General features: G+C 39.4%; 1 protein-coding gene across 1 annotated transcript in view; it reads right to left on the reverse strand.

Annotated features, from left to right (window-relative positions):
- Positions 1-295: 295 nt before the first annotated feature.
- ANAPC4 (anaphase promoting complex subunit 4) overlaps positions 296-22,517 on the reverse strand; it is a gene marked incomplete at both ends in the record, with an annotated part of 35,654 nt that continues 13,432 nt past the window's right edge. The window contains 20 exons of the mRNA XM_080697265.1: positions 296-523; positions 908-1,031; positions 1,754-1,927; positions 2,780-2,854; positions 3,803-3,904; positions 4,001-4,039; positions 4,116-4,177; positions 5,051-5,148; positions 7,231-7,324; positions 9,713-9,769; positions 10,077-10,133; positions 11,223-11,269; positions 12,693-12,748; positions 16,018-16,069; positions 16,154-16,254; positions 17,680-17,756; positions 17,872-17,914; positions 18,763-18,827; positions 20,077-20,163; positions 21,810-21,893. Of these exons, the coding sequence (XP_080553391.1) occupies positions 296-523; positions 908-1,031; positions 1,754-1,927; positions 2,780-2,854; positions 3,803-3,904; positions 4,001-4,039; positions 4,116-4,177; positions 5,051-5,148; positions 7,231-7,324; positions 9,713-9,769; positions 10,077-10,133; positions 11,223-11,269; positions 12,693-12,748; positions 16,018-16,069; positions 16,154-16,254; positions 17,680-17,756; positions 17,872-17,914; positions 18,763-18,827; positions 20,077-20,163; positions 21,810-21,893 (1,722 nt within the window). The remainder of the gene's footprint in view (positions 524-907; positions 1,032-1,753; positions 1,928-2,779; positions 2,855-3,802; positions 3,905-4,000; positions 4,040-4,115; positions 4,178-5,050; positions 5,149-7,230; positions 7,325-9,712; positions 9,770-10,076; positions 10,134-11,222; positions 11,270-12,692; positions 12,749-16,017; positions 16,070-16,153; positions 16,255-17,679; positions 17,757-17,871; positions 17,915-18,762; positions 18,828-20,076; positions 20,164-21,809; positions 21,894-22,517) is intronic.

Raw genomic sequence — 22,517 nt, forward strand, 5'->3', positions numbered from 1 at the left:
GAATGCCCCGAGTTCAATCCCCAGTACCAAAAAAATTAAAACAAGACTGACGTTTGTCCTCACATTCAATTTGTGTTTTCCTTAAACATTAGCTCTCCACACGGTATTAAAAAGAAATCAGCAAAATGTTAAGTCTATGATCGTGACCAGGCCACTAAGAGAAGATGCAACAGAATATGAAAAAAAATTAAATTTACTGTTTATTCCTTTGTTACACAAAGAAATCTGAAAATGGTCCAAGCCACCTTAGTCCTTCTCGTGTCCTGTCTGCCCGAGAGCAGAATGGTGAGCCAGGTCAGGTGTCTAGCTCAGGGTCGAGTTTCTCCTCCTTAATGACTATCTCCGGGTTCAGGGCCGGGGCGGCAGCCTGCTGGGTCTCCGGCTCAGACTCGGACAGCACTTCCTCCTTGATCTTCACGGGCTTCCCACCCGCTTCCTCCTCTTCATCCGAAGACTCATCCAGCTCCCATTCATCATCGATGTCCATTTCAAATACTCGCACGTGGCGGAGATTTGAACTCAACTACGGAAGAAAAGACCAAATAAATATACTTTTTAATTAATGGTTTAACAAACACACTATAGATAGAAAATCAAAAATCAAAAGCTTAAATCAAAGGATGGTTTTACAAAAAAAGCTGTCTCTACATATAATAGGGAAAATCTCATGAGATTATGAAAATCTGGAATTATTCTTAATTACTTACTAAAATTTTTCTGAATAAGAGACTTAAATAGCTAAGATCATAACAAACTCAAAATCAATGGAGTATAAATCACAAGATGTTTCACTGAAATGGCCTCATGCGTTAAGTGCTATCATGTACTTGTTGAAGGCTCCGCTCCCCAGAAGCAATGGCACTTCCTGCTGGTGCTCTTCCTTAGTGAACAGTCTGCAAATACTCACCACACAGGACACTTTGCGAAAACCATTCCCAGCAACATACTGAGCTTTCATGCTTTCCAGTAACCTCCAGTGCTTCTCAAAATGCATGGTCCGTGTGGGAATGACACTACATTGTTCATCCAGCCTGGAGGGGAAAACCAACCTGAGTCAAAAGGGGCTCTTGTCCCTGCACCACCGGGTGGCATCAGGGGCAACTATGAGTTCTATCTCTACCCATTCCCCATTCCCAATGGAATCCTAGCAGTGACGCCATGAACGAGCTGTGATTATCGAGTCCTGTAAAAATATTGTAATCCCCAATAGGCAGGTATCATCTTAGTGTAGTTCTGATTCCCTTTCAAGGAAAACACATTTTTAAATGAGAAAAGGGATTTAGTTACCTAAAAATCTTAGTCAACTAAATCCTTCTCTTAGAATTGATCATGTGTTCTCTACATGGTACTGAGGTCCTAATCTGAAAAATACTAAAGGCAAATACAAAACAATTCTATTACAAACTAGGGTTAATGCTACTCTTGAAAATATAACTAAAAAGAAATATCATTTTCCACCCCCAAATAATTCCCCATGTTGTTTCTGCAAATACTTCTGGATTTACTATTAAAGCCAAGGGCAGGAGAGCTATTAAAGTCAGCATTTTAAAATTTTTTATTTTTTTTTTAAGTCAGCACTTTAAAAGTAAAAAGTAGGAGTATTTCTCCTCAGCTGGCTCCATGGTTATCCCTAGTAACTAGAAAACATTACCCAGTATACCCAATAAACTGAAATCTTTCATGTATGGTAAAAAAAACAAAAAGCAAGCTAGCTGCTATAACAGGCAGACGGTCTTATTAACGAGTTTGTTACCTTGCAGAGTAGGTCCCAGTGAACTGATATTCTGCAGAATCTTCACTGTTATACACTGAAGACAATGGCAACTGGACCAAGAGCCTGTCTCTTCCTTCACGACCCATGGTGTCTTTAAGAACCACTGTCACCGTTTCGTCATCATAGAATTGTGCATCTAAACAACTGTAGGTGCTAGAAGTAAAATCAATTTTGTTATATTAGGATTGCTGCGAAACCACTGCCTATATAACACTGTACTGGCACCAACCAGGAAAAAAAGCTAAATTAATTAAGGGACATTTTCTACAACAGTTAAAACATAGTATTAGTTTGTACTAAATTCACAATTACATTTTGTACTAATCTTCAAAAATACAACTGGCCTCAAAACTCCTGACATTACTGACTAAGCCTCAGCCTGAAAAAATTCATGAGCGATACCTTATATATTCCTTGAGTAAACGGAATTAACCAGAATGAAGATAAAAACTAGGATTTGACACATGAAGAGACTAAAAAGCAACTCCAAAGTCTTTACTATAAAAAAAAAGGTTACACGTAAGATAAAAAGAGCGAGAAAAGGCCCAGCCTGTGATCGGCGCCGGTTCTTTCCCTGCGAAGCCTCAGGGACGGCTTCAGTATTATCACCCTTTTGTAGACTAACAAAATACCAGGTTGGTGAGAATAGCACTTTCCTTTTTTTTTTTTTTTTGTGGCAATAAGAATTTGAGCCCTGTGGCTCATCTGCCCTGTGGAACCACATTTAATTTCTTAGCAGATTGGGAGCTCAGAAGAATTCATTTTTCCTATGAAAACATGCCACAAAAATTTCTGCAGGGCAGTAGAGTTCTATCCAATTAGAAGACAAATCATCCTCTATGTATAAATTATGTAAAGAACTCTGGCTTCTCTGTTGGAAGTGACAGAGCCCTTCTCTGCAACTGAGTTTGACCACACTCTCCTACTGTTACCACTTTAAACACACACACACACACACACACACGAGCACTCGTACATGTCATCCACATAAGATTCAAGATTTACCTTCTTCTGACTTTTTCAGTCGTGGCATATGTGAAGCTTCCAAATGTAATACCAATTAATCCATTGCTTACAGATCTTGAAGAAAAAGGGGGAGAAAAGAGAGAGCGTGGGACAACCTGGAGCGCCAATAATCCAAATTCTTAAAGAACATGAATGGCAGTGTTAGTACATTTACCTACCCAACAAATCCCACAGCAAGGACTGCTCTCTCTCTAGAATACTGGTCCCAAATTTAAACACCTAAATAGACAAACTGACTTGGTTGGAAATCTTAACAGTCACCAAAGTAGCTAAATACCTTAACTAAGGACATTCGAAATGTTTTTCTTTGGCTACATCTTGGTCTAAAAACACATCCTTCAAATTGAGATTTAAATCTATTTAAGATACAAATAGCAACTGAACATGATTTACCTTCCAGAACACTTCTGCCCTGGATTCTCAAATCTCTGTGGGCGGCGCCTCTTGTTTGATGAACAGCACGCTTTACTAGAGGTAAAAATCCTTTCCATAAAGTACCCACTAATACAGTTAAAAATGTCTAAAAGTTCATAGACATAATCTTTTTTTTTTTTTTTTGGTGGTACTAGGGATGGAACCCTTCTCTGGGCTACACTCCCATACCTATTATATATATTTGGAAACAGGGTCTCTTAAGCCAGCACGGCTGGCTTCAAACCTGCACGATCCTCCTGTCTCTGCCTCCCAAGTGTGGGGATCACAAGCGTGCGCCACCACGCCTGGTGACATAATCCTAATTCTGCGGTCATATTTTTCCTAACCATAAAAAAAACCCTACATACCAATGTAAACTTAAATAATCTTTAACGAGGATTCATATAGCTTCCTAACTCAGCTGTTATCCCCTTAATGATGTGAAAACTATGACTGCGGACAAATGATGAACCTAAAGACAAGAGCTGGCTTGACTTAGACCTGGCATGTTGGAAGGGAAGCTGTATTTTTCATTATTAAAAATAATAAGAATCTTGTCTCTGATTCAAACTTCAAAATAATACTCACTGTGAAATATCAGTATGTCTCCTTAAGATGCACATTTTATAAAGTGAATCTTCTAAAATAGTAAAAAGAAGATAATGTAGATTTGAAGTTTTATTATTCCACCTAAGGGAAAAAAATTCATGTCATAATATGGTATTTAGCTATCTAAGCATAGAAAATATATTATTCACACGAGATAGGGGAGAAACATATACTTACAGAAAAGGAAATTTGAACAATCTACGTGTACAGTCCTCACTAAAACAAAAGAAAAAGAGTGAGAAAAATTTAAATTGACTACTAAATTTTCCCACCCAAAGGCAAATAGGATTACCTTCTAGCATCTCTATACAATGGAATACAGATTGCTTGATTCATCGATTTTCCAATTACATCCTAAATAAGGTAAGATTAAAAAATTAGAGAGGTTGAGGCTATAGCTTAGTGATAAAGCACTTGTTTAGCATGCATGAAGCTCTGGGTTTCATCCCCAGCACTGGAAAAAGATAATAATAATAAAAAATAAGAACATAATTAGAACACTTCCATATACAGAGATATTATATATAAACTATGAATGTCACTTTTCAAGTGTATTAAAAAACCACACACACCGTCAAACCTTGCAGGGAAGAAGCCTCAGTGACAATTACAACGGAAGGAAAAAGGACTATTCTGAGGTGCAGAGGCCCTTGGAGCTAAGCACGTGGCAGGTGGAGGATCACCTTCCTCCACTCTCCTAACATTTACCATTCATTTATATCCTTTGGTTAAAAAAAGAGTCTCATTAGCTCTATAACTCAGAATGTTTATAATGAGTATACTAGAGATGCCAGCATTTTAAATAATCTATTTTTTCAAATTTATGTAATAAGTTAACAAGATGATTAAGAGTGAATCCCACGAAACTGCCATTTTCCATTAGGGATGGAACCCAGGGGCATTCTACCTCCAAGCTACACCCCCAGCCCCATTTTTTATTCTTTATTTTAAAACAAGGTCTCACTAAGTTGCAGAAGGCCTCACTAAATAGCTGAGGCTGACCAGAAACCGCGATCCTCCTGTCTCAGCCTCCCAAGTACTGGGATTACAAGTGTGTGCCACCACGCCTGGCTTGAAACTGACATTTTTGATAGAAAAAGACAGCCCTATATCAGCCTTTCCATAGAGTTCATCCTCATAATTCTGGCCATTCACACAGATGAGTCAAACAGCGCAGGTATTCTTAATTCTACATAAAGACAGCCCTTTTCCAACTTTCAAACTTACTGCTGGCTTTTGTAGACATTGATCAATAATGTTCTCCATCCGCCTTTTCACAAAATGCAAGGATTTTCGAGGATAATAAGGAAACAGCAAAGGACTTTCTGGTTTCAAACAAAAGAGAAGCAAAACCAAAAATAGGTACATAGCAAACCAATGATTAGGAAAAAATAGTCTACTGTTAGAATCTGTCCACTTCATCTCATGGTGGAATTCTCATCGTACTTCTTTTTGTGGTGCTGGGATTGAGCTCAGGGGCATTCTACCTCCGAGCTACACCTCTAGCCCGATCCTATTCTTGAAAAAGGGTCTCTTTAAATTGTGGAGAACCTCACTAGCTAGCCGAGTTTGGTCTCAAACCTGTGAATCTCTCATCTCAGCCTCCCACAGACTGGGATTACAGCATGTGCAACTGTGCCCGGCTCTCACTGGACTTTTATACGCCTCATTTGAAAATGACCATGGGTCAGACATAGTGGCGCCCACCTATAATCCCAATACTTGGGAGGCTGAGAAAGGAAGAACACAGGTTGGAGGCTAACCTTAGCAACTTAGTGAGGCTATCAGAAACTCAGTAAGACCCTGTTTCAAAACAAAAAGTAAAAAATAATGGAGGAATGGTGTAATTCGAAAGAAGAATGCCTCTGGGTTCAATCCCTAGTATAAAAACAAAAAACAAACAAACAAAAACAACAAAAACTGACCACTTGCTGCCCCCCATCAGCCCCCCACCAGCCACTAGAAACAACTACACTTAGCATTAGCTTGTTCCCATCAGAATCCAACAGTATGTTTCTGTTAACTCTTAGAACAACAGGATAAGCTAGAAAAGCCACAAGCTACGTCTGGAAGAAATTTTATGATCCTCTATCCTTCGCCACAATGTAATGACAACGGCCGTCTGGTATAATTCTGAAAGAATATGGTACTAAAACTGAAACGAGAGACAAGAAATCAGCTCTAGGTAAATGTCCGTTTACTCTTCAGAAGGCTAACTTATCGGTAGAACGACTTACAGTTCAGCACTTACTGATCCCTACTCTACGAGGGTCTTTTCACGTCTATCATTTCTGCTGCTTCCGACAGCTGTATGAAGCAGGCATCATATTCTTCAGTCTTCAGATGAAAACCTAACGCAGCTTAGCACGTCTAGGAGCTGCCCTGCGGCCGACTGTTTCTGGATCTATGAGTCGAGCCCACCTGACTCTGACGGCCACCGTCGTCCATGGTCCCTATAAGCCTCCCGGCACTCGGCAGCTCATGGCCCCAACGGGCGGGTAAAGTGAATTTTAATCATGTTATCATTTTAAGCTCCCAGTGGTGACAAGTGCTGTGGTACCATAGGGAGAGGCGTGGCCTTTGTCCTCAGTTCCTGGAACAGAGCTCCTAAAACCCTTAGACTTCCCAGGGAGGCTTTTGTGTTGATGAGGAGACTCTGGCAGGCTCCTATCTCCCTCGAATGGGGGCTGGTTGCCAAGACCAAGCCTTGATCGGAAGCTTGAACTTTCAGCTCTATCCCCAAGCTCCAAGGAAGGGAAATGCGCTGGAGGTTGAGTTCAACCACCAATGGCCAATGATTTAATCCACTGTGTCTTTGTGATGAAGCCTCCATAAAACCCCCAAACAATGGAGTTTAGACTGCTTCCTCACAGTGAACGCATGGAGTGCTGGGTGGATGGGAGCTCTGGCCTCTCCTCCATGCCTACTCCTGTGCATGTCCCTTGACTCAGCTGCTCTGAGGTGTATTCTATAACACTCAAACCAGGAAACCTCAGTAGTCTGAGTTTTTGAGCCACCCGAGCAATTATCTAACCTGAAGGGAGGAAGGCTGGGGGAACCCCTGTAGCCAAGTGAGACAGAGCTGTGAGTTGTCAAGGGACTTGGCATTTCTGACTCCTTGCAGCGAGGAAAGTCTGGTGGGATCCTCAGCCCCATGGAGCTTGACACTAACTCAGGGTAGTGAAGAGTCAGATCTGATCTGAATTGTGGGACACTGAGTATTGGGAGGGGAAAACCTCTCACTACAGTGTCTGCGGCTAACTTCAGAGTATGTTCTATCCACTGCGGAACTGTAAACAATCTGAAGAACCTAGGTAACTGTTCAGCCACACCACTAGCTGACCTCCTGAGGACCTGGTTTCCAATCAACAAAAGCATAGCCCAAGGCTGCTTGGTTCATGAAGTACCTTTAAGGTGGCTGCTGTTCTGGAGAAAGTCATACCACTGGTTTCCTTCCGTGTTAGGGGGTGACACAAGATCATCGTCTTCATCTTTCAAGTACTAGAAACCCAGGGTTAAAACTTAATTTAGTAAAGCAGAGAATTATGGACTCCAAAAACTGTTTATACTTACATTTTTCTACTCGGTAAGTTAATTTGTTTTACTGTCAATCCACTAATAATAAATAGTGCACTATTATTTTCCTAAGAGAGGTGACCAAAATCAGCTAAATGCCAAACAACTAAACAAACTACAAACCATGAAAAGATCAGAATGCAGTAGATGTAGACATCGCAAATTGGGTTTAAATTCTGAGTCTCATTTTCATGATCGTATGTTAATCTTACATATGTAAGTTATACATATGTAACTAGTATTACAAGTACCAACTGTCGGCAGTTTTACAAGTACCAGCTGTCAATATTCTCTCTGGTAGCTATTCTCAAAGTGTGGCCATAGACCCATGGGAATCCCCAAGATGCTTTGAGAGGTCCATGAGGTCAGTACTGGGTTTTCAGTAATGTCAAGAGGTGGCTCACCCTCGGATGGTGGGAAAACTGCCAGCTGGTGCCTTTACGAGAGTAGAAGTAGTGGACACAAATCATACTAGCAGCCATTATGTTTTTTATTTAATTTGGTTAAATAGTCTGGTTAGAGTTTCATTTATCTTTGAAGAAACTTATATTAAATTAAATTATTAGTGTTATCAAATCAATGCTTAGATATAAATCTGTAATACTGTATGGGACAAAACTGGGAGTTACACATAAGGTATTTTTTTTAATGCATACCAATGAAAGTTATCTTGAGGAAAAGCAATTATGAAATTATTGTGAGTTAAGTCAGGTTTTTGTGTGTGTGTTTTTTGTTTGTTTGTTTGTTTTTAGTATTGAGGATTGAATCAACGGGCATTCTACTTGTTAGCTATGCCCCCAGCCCTATTTTTTTTTTTTTTTATTCTTTACTTTGAAACAGAGTCTCACTAAGTTGCAGAGGGCCTTGCCTCAAACCTGTGGTTCTCCTGTCTCAGCCTCCTAAGTACTGAGATTATAACATTTTCTTAAAAAATAAAATTTCATTTTTACTTAGAAGAAATGACTGGAAAACAAAGGAAAATTCATACATGAGTATTTGGTAGTCATTTTCTTGAAAATAAATGAAGTGAAACCGTCACTCTGAGATAAACAACTGACAGTATTTGTTGCCAATGAAAAATCAACACTTTCAAGTACAGTGAAAATTTTGGAGAATGGGGATGTAGCTCAGTAGAAGAGCACATGTTTAGCAAGCATGAGGCTCTGGCTTCAATTTCAAGCATTAAAAAAATAAATAAAATTTTAAGCCAGGTGTGGTGGCACACACTTGTAATCTTAGTACTTGGGAGGCTGAGATTGGAGGATCACTGGTTTGTAGCCAGCCTCAGCTACTGAGTGAGGACGTCCACAACTCAGCGAGACCTGTTTCAAAATAATGAATAAAAAATAGTATTGGGGTGTAGCTTGGATGTAGAATGTCCCTGGGTTCAATTCCCTGTACAGAAAAAAAAAAAAAAAATCAAATTTTAGAACCTTCATCTGCCACTGTGTACTTAGCCTCACATTAATTAAAGACTTTTCTGGTGGTGATGTAAATGAAATATGATTTCTGGATGCTAGATGATGACAAGTGTCAGCACTTGAGAGAGCTGCATAACTCAGTGAACCACCTTTTCAAAAGACCCAGGCACGATGTTATAAAACCACGCATAGATAAAAGATGCCTTCAAAGTGCAGGAGAGATGAATAGATTTTAAGTAACAGAGTATGAAAAGTTCATTGATGCAATTTTAGATTTTACAATGAAACTCATCTCCAAGCCACTATCACTTGTCAAGATTTAGGATAGTAACAAAAGATATCCGCAACTACCTGAAATATCCATTACAATACTTTTCTCTCTTTCCAGAGACATATCGTGAGGCCAGATTTTCCCTTATGCATTAACCAAATCAACTCATTAAAAGTGACTGCAGAAGCAAATGACAATCTAGCTGTCTTCCATTAAGCTGGACTTCAGAGACTTGCAAAAATATAGCACGCCATTCTTCACTGAATTATTTATAAACAGCTATTGCATTAAAATATTTATATTGATATATAATGGTAAGTAGAGCTATCCATTTTAATGAATGATAATTTTTATTGTTTAACTTTAATATCTAATAATAGCTACCATTAACAAATAACAACCCAAACAAAAGCTCTTTGGGGTTCTCAGAAATTGTTAAGAATGTAAAAGTATTCTTTGACCAAATAGCTTAATAACTACTACTCCTCCTTGGTTATTTCACCGACAGAACAGAACTGCTACATGATGTGGTATAGATTCAGATTCAGATAATGTAGATTAACACTGATAAGTTTTTAAATCAGTTCTTAAATCAAACTCAGCTTAATCCAAAGTCCATACCTGACCAACTTTTTCAACATTAAAGTATTTTCCTTTTCGATTATAAAGGTCTGGAGCCTAGAAAGAAAAAGCAATTTAACTCTTAAGCTCAAAAGAAAAAGAATAAATCCTAAACTTAAGGCAAAAACTTTATTCTATAAGGCACTGTTTAAAGCAATTACTCTTTTCTTTATGAACTGTAAGACACATACACAAACTGAAGTTCACATTACACACTTTGTGTTTAATACGTAGTACCATTAATTAATTCAATAATTTAAAAAACTAAATTGCTAAAGACTAAGTTTGATTACTTCTTTCCACTGCCCAAGTTTACTGAAATTATTTTCAAAACAGCAGCATTACAGAAATATCAAGTTCCTACCTCATTGAAATGTTCAGTAAGAAACTCAGCAACAAATGTGATATCTTTTTGAGTCATCTATCAACAAAAAAGAAAAAGAACACACATCAAGATCAAAGAAAACCTGTATTGTGATAGTTATTTTCATCATTACATAAGTTTATTATATATTTACTGATATAAAGCATAGTATATATTTATAAATAATAGTATGCAATATTCTTTACTCTAAACTGCAGAGCCAGAGGAGCTTCAGCAAGCTTTTGAACTACAGGGTGACTGTAGATAATACTGCAGTGTAGATTTCAAAGAGCTGTAAGAGGATTCTCGAAGTTTTCACCACAAAGAAATAATAAATGTCTGACCTAGTTGTGGTGGTGCACATTTGTAACACCAGTACTTGGGAGGCTGAGACAGGAGGGTCATAGGTTCGCAGCCAGCCTCAGCACTTGTGAGGCCCTCCGCAACTTAGTGAGACCCTGTTTCCAAATAAAGAATGAAATCTGGGGCTGGGGCTGTAGCTTGGAGGTAGCATACCCCTGGGTTTCATCCCAGCTCCAGGGGGGGAAAAAAAGCTTAATGAATTCATCTAGTCTAATGCTTACAGTCAAACATCCTATTAACTACTACGTGTTTAAGAGTACCAAGCTGACCAGCAGTGCCCAGCTCCACCAGGGCAACTTCAATACAACAGAAAACAGTTGTCCCTCCACTTACAAGAGGGCCGGTGTCCAGGACCCCACGGCTACCAAAAATGTACAGGTGCTCAAGCTCTCTCATAAATGGTGTAAACGCACACAACAGACGTACATTCTCCCATGTGCTAAAACCATATGTGGATTATTTTTAACGATAGAATATAAATGCTTTGTAAATAGTGTTCTACTAAATTGTTAAGGGAAATATGATTTAAAAAAAAAGGACAGATGTAGATATTTTTCAGAATATTTCAATCCACAGTCAGTTGAAGGCAACGACAGGGAGCTTGTGGATGGGCAGGGCGACTATACCATACACTACCCTATTCAGGGAGCGTGTGGATGGGCAGGGCGACTATACCATACACTACCCTATTCAGGGAGCGCGTGGATGGGCAGGGCGACTATACCATACACTACCCTATTCAGGGAGCGCGTGGATATTCAGGGCGACTACACCCATACATACCTTATTCAGCTCCGGAAGCACATGGTCTTCTGTCATTCTCAACATTGCTGGAAATATAAAGTTAAAAACTATCTTTAAAGGAAAACTCGAGACATAATTTCAATAAGATATATTTCAAATATAAAAATGTGTTTTACTTGGTTAAATCTCCCACTTGGAACAAACTTTTTCACTAAGATAAGATTACTTTTCTGTTAAAAACTAATGGGTAAAGTTAAATTTACTTGTACACGCAGGGTCATAACTGGTCTAAGCATTCTAAACCATTACTTTTCCCTTTCTCCTTCCACTCAATCTGTTGCCACTGGACAAACCTTACTCTGCTGTCTTGTGGTAACACTGTGTGCACCAAGCATTTTTTTTCTAACCTGATGATACTGTCTTTAAATCTGCGAGCAACTCTCTCCTCCAAAGCCTTACAATATCAAGGAAATGTGTTTATTTCCCTTGACTTTTTGCTACATACACAAGTAATTCACCACTTCCTTCATTCTTTAGAATTTTAACAAATGCAAGATGAACTGCATTTACACTAATTTGCATACCCCGGAGGAACACACATGCTGGAATATTCCAAGCATATTTAGAGATCAGAGTTGAGCCTGGTGGCACACCTATAATCCTAGTACTTGGAGGCTGAGCCAGGAGGATCCCAGGTTTGAGGGCAGTCTCAGCAAGTAATGAAATTCTCATCAACCTGGAGAGACCCCGTTTTTAAATAAAAATAAAACAGACATGGGGGTGTAGCTTGAAGGTAGAATTCCCCTGGGTTTAAGCCCCAGTGTGCCATCCCAACACACAAAGATCACACAAAAAAGCAGTACAAATTAAATAAAATACACAAATACTGCCGAGTGAGTAGCAAAACATTTGATACCAAGTCAATAGTACTGTTTAAGTATAACTGCCCATCCAAACGCAAAGGGCTGTGGTGATGCACAGCCCTGCACAGTGGTCCGCACGCTCTCTTGCGGCACCGCTGCCCAGTGGAAGGCCAGCAGAGCTGCTCCAGTCCTGTGCTGCCACTGGTCACCTGGGGTCATCCAGAATCTCAAGTGTAGCCAGGCTGACTCTGAATATGAATTTTAGATAATCCCAACTCATTTTAAGGCCACAGAGGCTACCATCTGGGCAGCACAAATCTAGAGACAGAAGACTAAAGTACCTAACAGGATCTACTCAAGAGCTTTTAACAGTGCCTAATACAAAGCAGGGATTTGAAAATGTTATCCTAACCATACCAGGCAGGAGAAGGTTAAAAAAGCATGAACTCATTGGGAGTGACAGAGACAAAATGTGTTACAAATTAGCTTTACTATGTCTGTGGGGAGGTGGGTGGAGTTCACAAAGGGCTTCATTATACTGTTCTCTCTAGTAGGCATTTGAAACTTTACTAGAGTCATGGAAGCAGTCTAAATGGCACTCCCATAATTTTTAAAAGGATGTTAAAATGACAAGAATATAACTTACCCACATAGAGCCACCGAAAAAATGCTTTGAAGTTTTTCATGCTACTATCTATAACCCTAAAAAGATAAAAATATAAGAAGTCAGAAATAAGATTATTATGTGGTTTCACATATCATCATCCAATTCGTCATGGAATATAATAATCCTTACTGTTCTATTTTAGCCTATCTGGATGACATTTAAGTCTTTGGAACAGCAAATTTTACAAATCAAACGCATCCCTAAAAATAAAATGTCAAAAAAAAAAAATCAAATCTTGATTCGTTTCCAAAACACAGCAAAGAGCTCAGATTCTAACTGGCTGTAACTGCCTTGCTGTAAACCGTGTAATAGTCCTTCCCGGTATTCAGTACACTGTGAAATCCTTTTCTAACTTTGCAAGTAGAAGAAATCAGGAATAGACAGTCTTCAGCATTATTCTCAGTTAAACAAAACCAAAACAAAAAAACCACTGGTCAGTAGGAAAAACCATCAACTCCAAGAAGAGAATCATTATAAATGCGTTGTGTGTCACTGCCTCTGACATCAGTGGACATTGTTTTCTGAAGCTGATTTTTAATTCTTTTTCTTGGTGGTGGGGGGGGGAGGCACAGATACTAGAGACTGAATTTAGGGGCATTGTACCTCCAAGCTACACTCCCAGATCTTTTTTGTTTTGAGACAGGTCTTACTAAGTTGTCGGGCTTGCCTTAAATTTTTATTCCTCCCGTCTCAGCCTCCCAAATACTGGAATCACAAGCTTGTGCCCTCATCTCAGCTAATTTTTTTTTATCCTGACAATAAGAGATCTTAAAAATTGCATTTCCCTCGGCTTCACACAAATGTGTCCCCAAATTAAATGTTATATATCAAAGTCTTAATTTTTATCTGTTTCTGAATACAAAGGTTATTTAAAAAAAAAAACCCTCTTTAATCGCAATCTAACTATTCTAATAAAATACCTGCACTTTTCCTTCTTACATTTCAAAATCCTTTCCAAGTAGTGTTTCATAATACCACTAGGAAGGTAGGTCAGTACATTCACCTTTCTATATAAAAGAAATCATTTGAAATAAAATTCTGCAACATCTTGTTACCCAACAATACAATGCAACCAACCCTCTTGTGCACCAATGAACACAGAACAGTATCATCCCCTGCCCCTCCCTAGGCAGCCAAGCTAATGCCAAAATTCCCACTGGTCCTCTTTCCAGAGGGAGCCATTTGGCTCTTGTGAGTCTTTCTGTTTAGTTCTTTTATAGGCTCCTTCCATCTTCTTAAACCATACTATATTGCATTTCTTCCATGTATCGACTTTCAGAGGTTATTCTCTATGTGATGTTCCTGTTCTGTTTCCCTTGTGTTCTTGTATCTGCTGTCTTTACCCCATCTTCCTGCTCTTGCCCTGAGGGGTGGCGCTGCACCACTCAGATCCCTCTGTGTCAGGTGCGTCCTGCAGCCCGCACCCCTGCTCCGCTGGCCACAGCGCGCCTCTCCTCTGCAGCAGCCACACGGGCTCCTTCCCTGTTGCTTTCACAGGTTAGATCAGGTCTTCCAAAACTGTCCGTTTCTTTCCTCAGTTAATCATTTTTCTGAAAAGCAACCTTCAGTAATGTACTCAGAAAGCAGATATGGAGGGTACACGTAATGTGCCACTTCTCCTACCCCCATACTTTTTTTTTTTTTGTGGTGGTACTGGGGTTCCTGGAAACCCTTCTACCTCCGGGCTACACTCCCAGACCTATTTTTATATTTTTATTTGGAAACAGGGTCTCTTAAGCCAGCGAGGCTGGCTTCAAACCAGTGCAATCCTCCTGTCTCCGCCTCCCAAGTGCGGGGATTACAAGCGTGTACCACCACGCCCAGCACTTTTTTTAAACCCACTAGGAAATGAATTCCTGGCTGAGCTACACTCCCAGCCCTTTTTACTACTTTTTTTTTTTTTTATGGTATTGGAGATGGAACTCAGGGGCCTTCTACCTCCAGGCTACACTCCCAGACCTATTTTTTTTTTTATATTTTATTTGGAAACAGGGTCTCTTAAACCGGAGGCTGGCTTCAAACATGTGCGATCCTCCTATCTCAGCCTCTCAAGTGTGGGGATTACAAGCGTGCGCCACCATGCCCGGCTCTTTTTACTTCTTTTATATTCTAAAGCAGGGTCTCCTTAACCTGCTGAAGAGCTTGCTGAGTTGCTGAAGCTTCCCAAGTACTGGAATTATGATCGTGTGCCAACATACTTGGACCCTGCTCCCACACTTAAATGGTGACTTTTGATGGTATTAAGGCTCCAAAGCGGGAGCCGGGCGTGGTGGTGCACGCTTGTAACCCCAGCATTTGGGAGGCGGAGACAGGAGGATCCAAGTTCACGGACAGCCTTGCTACTTAGTGAGGCCCTTTGCAACTCAGTGACACCCTGTTTCAAAATAAAGAATAAAATAAAAAGGGCTGGGAGCGTAGCTTGAAGGTAAAATGCCCCTGGGTTCCATCTCCCCAGTACCACAAAAAAAAAAAAAAAAGTGTTACAAAGGTCCAAAGGGGAAATCATTTTCTCAAATAACTTTGAAAGCACTGCTTTGTTGGATTCTGGACTTTTTAATGCTTGTGGATAGGGTCTTGTGCTTTCTGATTCTTATTGCTCTGAAGGTTTTTTCCTTTCCTCTCAAAATTTTAGTCTTTATCCCTAATATTGTATGTATGTATGTGTGTATTTTGTGGCCCTGGAAATTGAACCCAGGGGTATTCTACCTCTGAGCTACACTCCCAGCCCTATTTTATTTTTTATTTCGAAACAGGGTCTCACTAAGTTGCAGAGGGCCTGAGTAGGTTGCTGAGGGTAACCACCAATCTACGATTTTGCTGTCTCTGTCTCCCAAATACTAAGATTACAGGTGCGCATGATGCCCTCCCCCGCCTAGCTCACAAAAGCAGTTTTAGATGTGGGTTTTTCCATTCATTGTGCTGGTAATAAGAAAGAGCCATTTTAAACTGAATTCCAGCTATTATTTTAATAGCTCACTCTTTTTAACTAGTTTTTTGTTTAAGAACTCCACTTGGTCAGACATTAGGCTTTATGGATTGGTCCTCAGTGTCCCTTGTGTTTTTTTCTCATGCTTCTCACATCATGTATGATCTGTTTTCTGAGGAAGTTTCTTAATTGTCCAATACCGTCATTCCCCAAGAGACATTACTGATCACTTAACCATGTTTTAATGAGTTCTAGACACTGAGGATATAGCAGTAAACAAAACTGATAAAAATTTCTGTACTCATGGATCTTGCATTCCATAAGGTAAGATAAACAGTAAATACATGGATAATTAAAACATGATCCTAGCTTACTTACTGAAGAAGTTCATTTGCCTTGAGTATGAAAGAGCCCACAGCAGTAATGGCATCTAAGGGAAATAAATAAATAAATAAGCATCACTTCTCAACAAGCAAGCTGTCTAATGCACTCTACTGACAAAATAAATTGCTACCTTCGATTCCTGTAGCATCTAGTCCAAGAGGTTCATATTTTTGCTTCCAGGAAGCCATTCCTTTCAATTCACTCAAATGGTATAATAAAGACTCTGAGCCACTAGCAAAACAGCAGAAAGAAGTATCACTACTATCATCAAAGAGGTAGGTAGCGACTATCCTGAACATTTCTAAGCCTTCAGAAATAAGAACTGAAGGTAGCTTTAATTTCCTGTCTAGAAGAAACAATTATTTCTTACAAGTGTTCTAAAAACTATAGCAGAAGCATCTGGTCATCATGACTACTGAAATGAACATACATGACTGTAAGACGATCAAATTATGCTTCACATTTAGTCCTGGCACTTGGGGGATCAGAGAAGGCTCCTCAGGAGTTGTTCAGAGCCAGGTGTGGTGGCGCACACTTGTAATCCCAGTACTTGGGAGGCTGAGATAGGAGGATCTCAGTTCACGAACAGCCTCAGCTACTTAATGAGGCCTTTTGCAACTCAATGAGATCCTGTTTCAAAATAAAGAATAAGAAATAGGGCTGGGAGTGTAGCTCAGAGATAGAATGCCCTAGGTCTAACTCCCAGTGTCACAGTAAATAAATAAATAATTTTTTTTTTTTTTTAAAGGAGTGAATTGAGTTCAAGAACAGAAGAGCAGGGTGGGAGTGGTCTAGAAAACAAGAAGTTTGTAAAAAAAAACAAAAAACAAAACAAAAAAAAACCTCTGGGGAGAGACAAAATGTCAAGTCTGGAAAACTAAAAGGCCACTAGTATAGGTAAGGCAGAGAGGAAGGTGTGCTAAATGCCATGCACAGGTCTTGGCTCTCCAAGCAAAGGGATGGCACTGAAGTTCTGAAGGGAGTTAGATCCATCAAGGAAAATACATTCAAGGGAAAAGTGTGGGCTGGAGGAGACCAGAGCAGAAAGTCCTGCAGGGCTCCGAGGAGCCTGGGGCGAGGGACTCGGCATAAAAGGCTTTATCCAGATTTAACTCAGCATCCACTTGTAAACTGCTTCATTGAAGTGGCTGTAGACAGAAAAGCAGGAGACCTAGAAGACCTAAGAGCAAGTCTCAGCTCTGACAGTAACTCCGGGCCGGCCATCTAACCAATTCTGAACTACTGTCTCTTCTTGTGAAAATGATCATAATCAGAAATGCCAATATGTTAAATGAAAACACAAAATATGCATTGGAGGCTATAAAATTATATACTAAGATACTCAATCTCATTGTTCATAAAAAGGTATATGGCTCATATTAAAGTATACCTCATGGTTTAGTGAGAAAAAAAGAAGCCCAGACAGAGGTTTAAACTGGTGAAAGGATAGTGGAATATTATTTCATAAAGCAGAATCATCATTATTGACTCTTTAAATCTTGGGTGTGACAAGATGCCCTTGAAATATCAATGCAATAATTTTAAATAGAAAAAGGCTCAAAAAGAAAATAGCGAACGAAGAGAAAGTGGCAGAGGGAAGACCAACACCATGTGCACATGGATGTGAGACCAAGAAGCTCCATGTCGTCTCCATACCTCTGTAAGTGGCTGATAACTAGCTTTTGTATACTGGAATATGATGACTCTATAGACTGGCCAAGCTTTTTTAAGCCCTAATTAAAAGAAGAAAATACATTTAGCATACAACTAGGATACTATATGCCATTCCAAAAATGAAAAATGTAAAATGCATTCATTGCCATTTGTACACAGATACTTTAACAGTACCTTCACTGTTAACTGGTTCATAAGGAGGGTCTGAAGTTCGGCGCTACAATGAAAATGAAAGTGTTTTTAGTCATTCTTCATTCAAAATCTGAATGTATCACTTAAAACTTAGGTTTCAATATACAAACTAGATTCTTTTTTTTTCTTTTTTTTTTTTCTTTTTTATTTTGGTGGTACTGGGGTTTCTGGAAGCCCTTCTACCTCCAGGCAACACTCCCAGACCTATTTTTTATTTTTGGAAACAGGGTCTCTTAAGCTTCGAACCTGCGCGATCCTTCTGTCTCCGCCTCCCAAGTGCGGGGATCACAAGCGTGCGCCACCACGCCCAGCTACAAACTAGATTTTCAAACAAGTAAACAATCACTGAGAACCTTGTCATAATCACAAAGGAACACACAAAATGCCCAAATAGGTTGAAATGCACATGAAGATTCACTGTATGCTGACTGGCACTTCAAATCAGTTAAGAGAGCGGTGTAATACTCAATAAATCACACCAGACAAAAGAGTTGGCCTGCCACAGCACAGAGCCAATTAAGTCACACTCTAAAAGGAAACACACACAAAAAAATCTAGAAGAAAATACAGTCAAGTTTTGAATACTCTTAAGATGAAAGAAGTCTTTCTAAGGCACCAACAAGGTAAAGATTAGTTTGGCTACATAAAAACATAAAACTTTTATACATTTAATAACTATAGAAGTATATACACACACACACACACAAAAAAAAAAAAAAACAAGAACTACACAAAAATGCACAAAGAAAAGCCTGGAAAGATATATACAGCAGGGGTCTATGTATGAGAGTTTTCTCCTTTTTAATTTTTACAACGAATAAAATTATCTTGAAATGAAAGTAGAAGCAAGAGCACCTAACCTGAGTGTATTACCTTGCTTTCCCCCACAACAGCAAATGCATGAATTCATCTTGCACTGATGTAGTTGTGTTCTTCTCCTATATGAAATTTTTAAAAAGTGTGATATATATTTTATAAATCACAAGGATATTTATTCAAAATTATAGAACACAACTCCCTTTCTTTGTTTCAACCTTCCCTCAAACCCCTACGTAAATCAACCACCTGAATATCAGTGAGTAAAGACAGCTGGTCAGCCATCTCAACACCTGACCTGGTCGCCAAGCCCCACGTGCTCCACTTTACAATCCTGTCCTCCCTAAGCTGTATGAATGGGAAGACTGTTCTGATTTGGATGTGAACTGTCCCCAGGGTTGGAGGCTTGGTCCAACCGAGTCTTAAGGTGGTGGAACCTTTAAGGGGTAGGGTGTAGCGGGAGGTGGTTAGGCCACTGGGGTGGTACCCTGGAAAGAAATTAAGGTAGTTCTCACGAGAAGCTGTTAGTTCCTGTTATGGTTACATTCAGAATGTCCCCTGGAAAGTCCATGCATTAATCTTCAGAGCTGATGCAATGGACTTGCGAGCTGTAATCTCATCAGCGGTAAGTCCACTGTGATAGATTTACTGGGTCTTAGTAAACTGCAGCCAGTGGGGCTTGGCTGAAGGTGAGTCCCTGGGGTATGGCCTTATGAACTAACTGCTTTAGTCTTTGAATCCTCTTGCTTGCTAAGGGGATTCTCTTGCCTCTGGCCTTAATGTAAGAGCAGAGCCTTTGGTCTCTCCCTCTCTCTGCTTCCTGACACCATGTCCTGAGATCCACAGATCCTGACCTCACATGAAATAAACCCCGAAATCTCCAAAAACTGTGAGCAAATCAATTTTCCTTCGTCTAAGTTGTGTGGTCAGTTTTTTGGGACTTAGCAGTAGAATTTTGACCAAGACAGCTCCTGAGAACAGAAGTTGTTACAAAAGAGCAAGAATGATCCCTCCCTACTCTATGGCTCTGTCTCCCCATGTGATCTCGCTTACACATGGTCCTCCATGACTTTATCTGCTATGAAGTTCTACTGACCAAAGAAAGAACAAACAGGACTACACAATCTTGAACTTTCAGTCTCTCAAACTGGAAGCTAAATAAACCTCTTCTTCATATATCATCCAACTTCAGTACTTCATTATAGTGACAGGAAAATAAGAATCATTTTTGCAAATTTCTGACAAAACAGTATAAGGTTAAACCAAGCCACATGAAAAGAATAAGCTTAACTTTTTACAAATCAGACTGATAAAAAATACAGATAACATGTACTTTTTAACTCTCTCCAGAGAAAACTGTAGTCATATTACCTGCACAAACTTAGTGAGACGTGAATCCATCTGCATCAATATTTCTTCCCATGCTTCACACATGCATGTTAGTGACAAATTTATATACTATTAGCAAAAGGAAAAAAATGTTAAAATCGTAAAGAATATTTAAGTAAATATGTTAAGTAATAATATGTGTTTCTTATGTGAAAGATCATAAAGAAATCCAGAATTTACTTGCAGTCATTCTTTTAACTCAGTTAAATTCCAAGAAAAAGGGAAGACCAAAAAGGCTACTTTGGGTACCTGCTTAACTATAAAACAGTGCATGATTCTTAGAACATTACAATAATCATCCTTCAGCTTATATCTGGTACAACAAATATCCTCAAGCTTTTTATAGAAGATATTTTTACATATGCTGTCCAAATGCTGGTTTGTTTAGCTATTTAACTTATCAGCAGTACCCTTAAAAAGATACTGCTCTCTAGAAACCTTTGACATCAAGTAAACTGCTGACTGTGGTTGTGCACTATTCTTTGTGGCTCCTCCATCCAGATGCAAAGTCCATTTCTCCAGCCCCTGCATGTGAGCTGGCCTACACCTCACGCTAACGGAACACTGCAGAAACAACACTGTCGAGTCCGCCTTCAAAGACTCTGTAACTTCCACTTGCACTCGTATCATTGATATTTTCATTGTATTTATCAATACCTTTGATTCAAAAGCTCTTGATTTTCTTCTTTTAAAAAATAATCTATTTCAAGATAATTTATTCATTGTAAAAGTAGAAAAATCTCATACATAAGGATTTTCTTCTCACTAGAGATTGAAACCTTCAAACTAGAGCCCCTCCCCCATCTCTTTTTAACTGTGTGTGTGTGTGTGTGTGTGTGTGTGTGTGTGTGTGTGTGTGTGTTACTAGGGACTGAACCTAGGAACATTCTACCTCCAAGCTACACCCCCATCCCTTTTTATTTTGGGTCTGGGTTCTGAAACAGGGCCATGCTAGGTGGCTATGAGTCTCTCTAAGTTGCTGGAGTTGGTCTGGACTCTGTGATCTTCCCGTCTCAGCCTCTCAAGTACTGGGATTACAGGCATGCACCACCAAGCCTGGCTTTTTGTTTTGAAACAGGGTCTCACTAAGTTGGTTAGGGTCATGCTAAATTGCTGGGGCTGTCCTCAAACCTGTGATCCTCTTATCTTAACCTCCCACGCACTGGGATTACAGGTGTGCACCAGCACACCCAGCACCACTTACACTCCTTACTGTGGCCACCAGAGGAAGATAAGGAAGACAGAGCAGAGACCAAGCCAGTCTAGCCTAGAGTCAGCCTGTGCTAGACCAGCCTCGCTGAGATGAGCTACATACAAGCCCAGATCACCAGAACCTTCTGGTGAAGCCCAGCCCAAACTCCTGACCTAGAGAACTGATAGCTAGACTGAGATGGGTTTATTATAAACAAAAGTGAACTTCTATGAGGGTTGTTTTTCCACATATAGTATCTGCAAAAATATAAGTCGCATTTTACTTATGGGGGTATTTCAAAGATTTATTTTTAAAATTTTCTTTCATAGGTGGTAAATAGGGTTGGGCAGAAGCAGATTCCCAACTAAATTTTCTTTTTTTGCATTGATGATTATTATAAAATTAGCAAACAACACACACCTACTGAAGATAACTTTACTGAATAAATATTTAAGTTTTTTTATTTATGAGACTTTAGAAGCTGATAGTAAACGCTCACATAAAGCAAGGCATAAACACATACTTGTAAAAGAGCTGAAATGTGAGTAAACTTTCTGGCCATCCGAGTTACTTCTGGTAAATAAGAGTATAATAGATTGGTTTCCAGCTGTAAAATTAAAAAAATAAATAAAATGAGTCACAATCAAATACATTTGCTTCTTTTAAAGACAACTTGATACTGTCAATTTTAGGGAGCCTAGATCTAAGTATTTATCAGAAAGACTGTGTCAGAATTCTGTTCCCTCTGGATAGAACAGTTTAGGTGTTCAATCCATCTATGTAGCCAGAAAAATAACAACCTGTTTTTTAACAGTATTATGAGATTAGAAAATGATCACAAATATAGACAAAGCTTTAATGAAAGTACAGGAATTACAAGCTATTGACAAAAACAAGGAAAATATAGCTATCAATTGTTGAGTTATATCTCAATAAAGCTGTCATTAAAAAGTGTATTACTGGCAGGCGTGGTGACGCATGCTTGTAATCCCCGCGCTTGGGAGGTGGAGGCAGGAGGATCTCACAGGTTAGAAGCCAGCCGCGCTGGCTTAAGAGACCCTGTTTCCTAATAAAAAGTATAAAATAGGACTGGGAGCGTAGCCTGGAGGTAGAAGGGTTTCCAGGAACCCCAGTACCACCAAAAAGAAAAAAAAAATGTATTACAATCTTCAAAGAAAAAGTGAATCATTTTACTGTAATCCAAATACAATCCTGGCGATCATAGTTTCTC

Source organism: Muscardinus avellanarius (genome assembly GCF_963383645.1).
Source record: "Muscardinus avellanarius genome assembly, chromosome: 6".
Lineage (NCBI taxonomy): Eukaryota > Metazoa > Chordata > Mammalia > Rodentia > Gliridae > Muscardinus > Muscardinus avellanarius.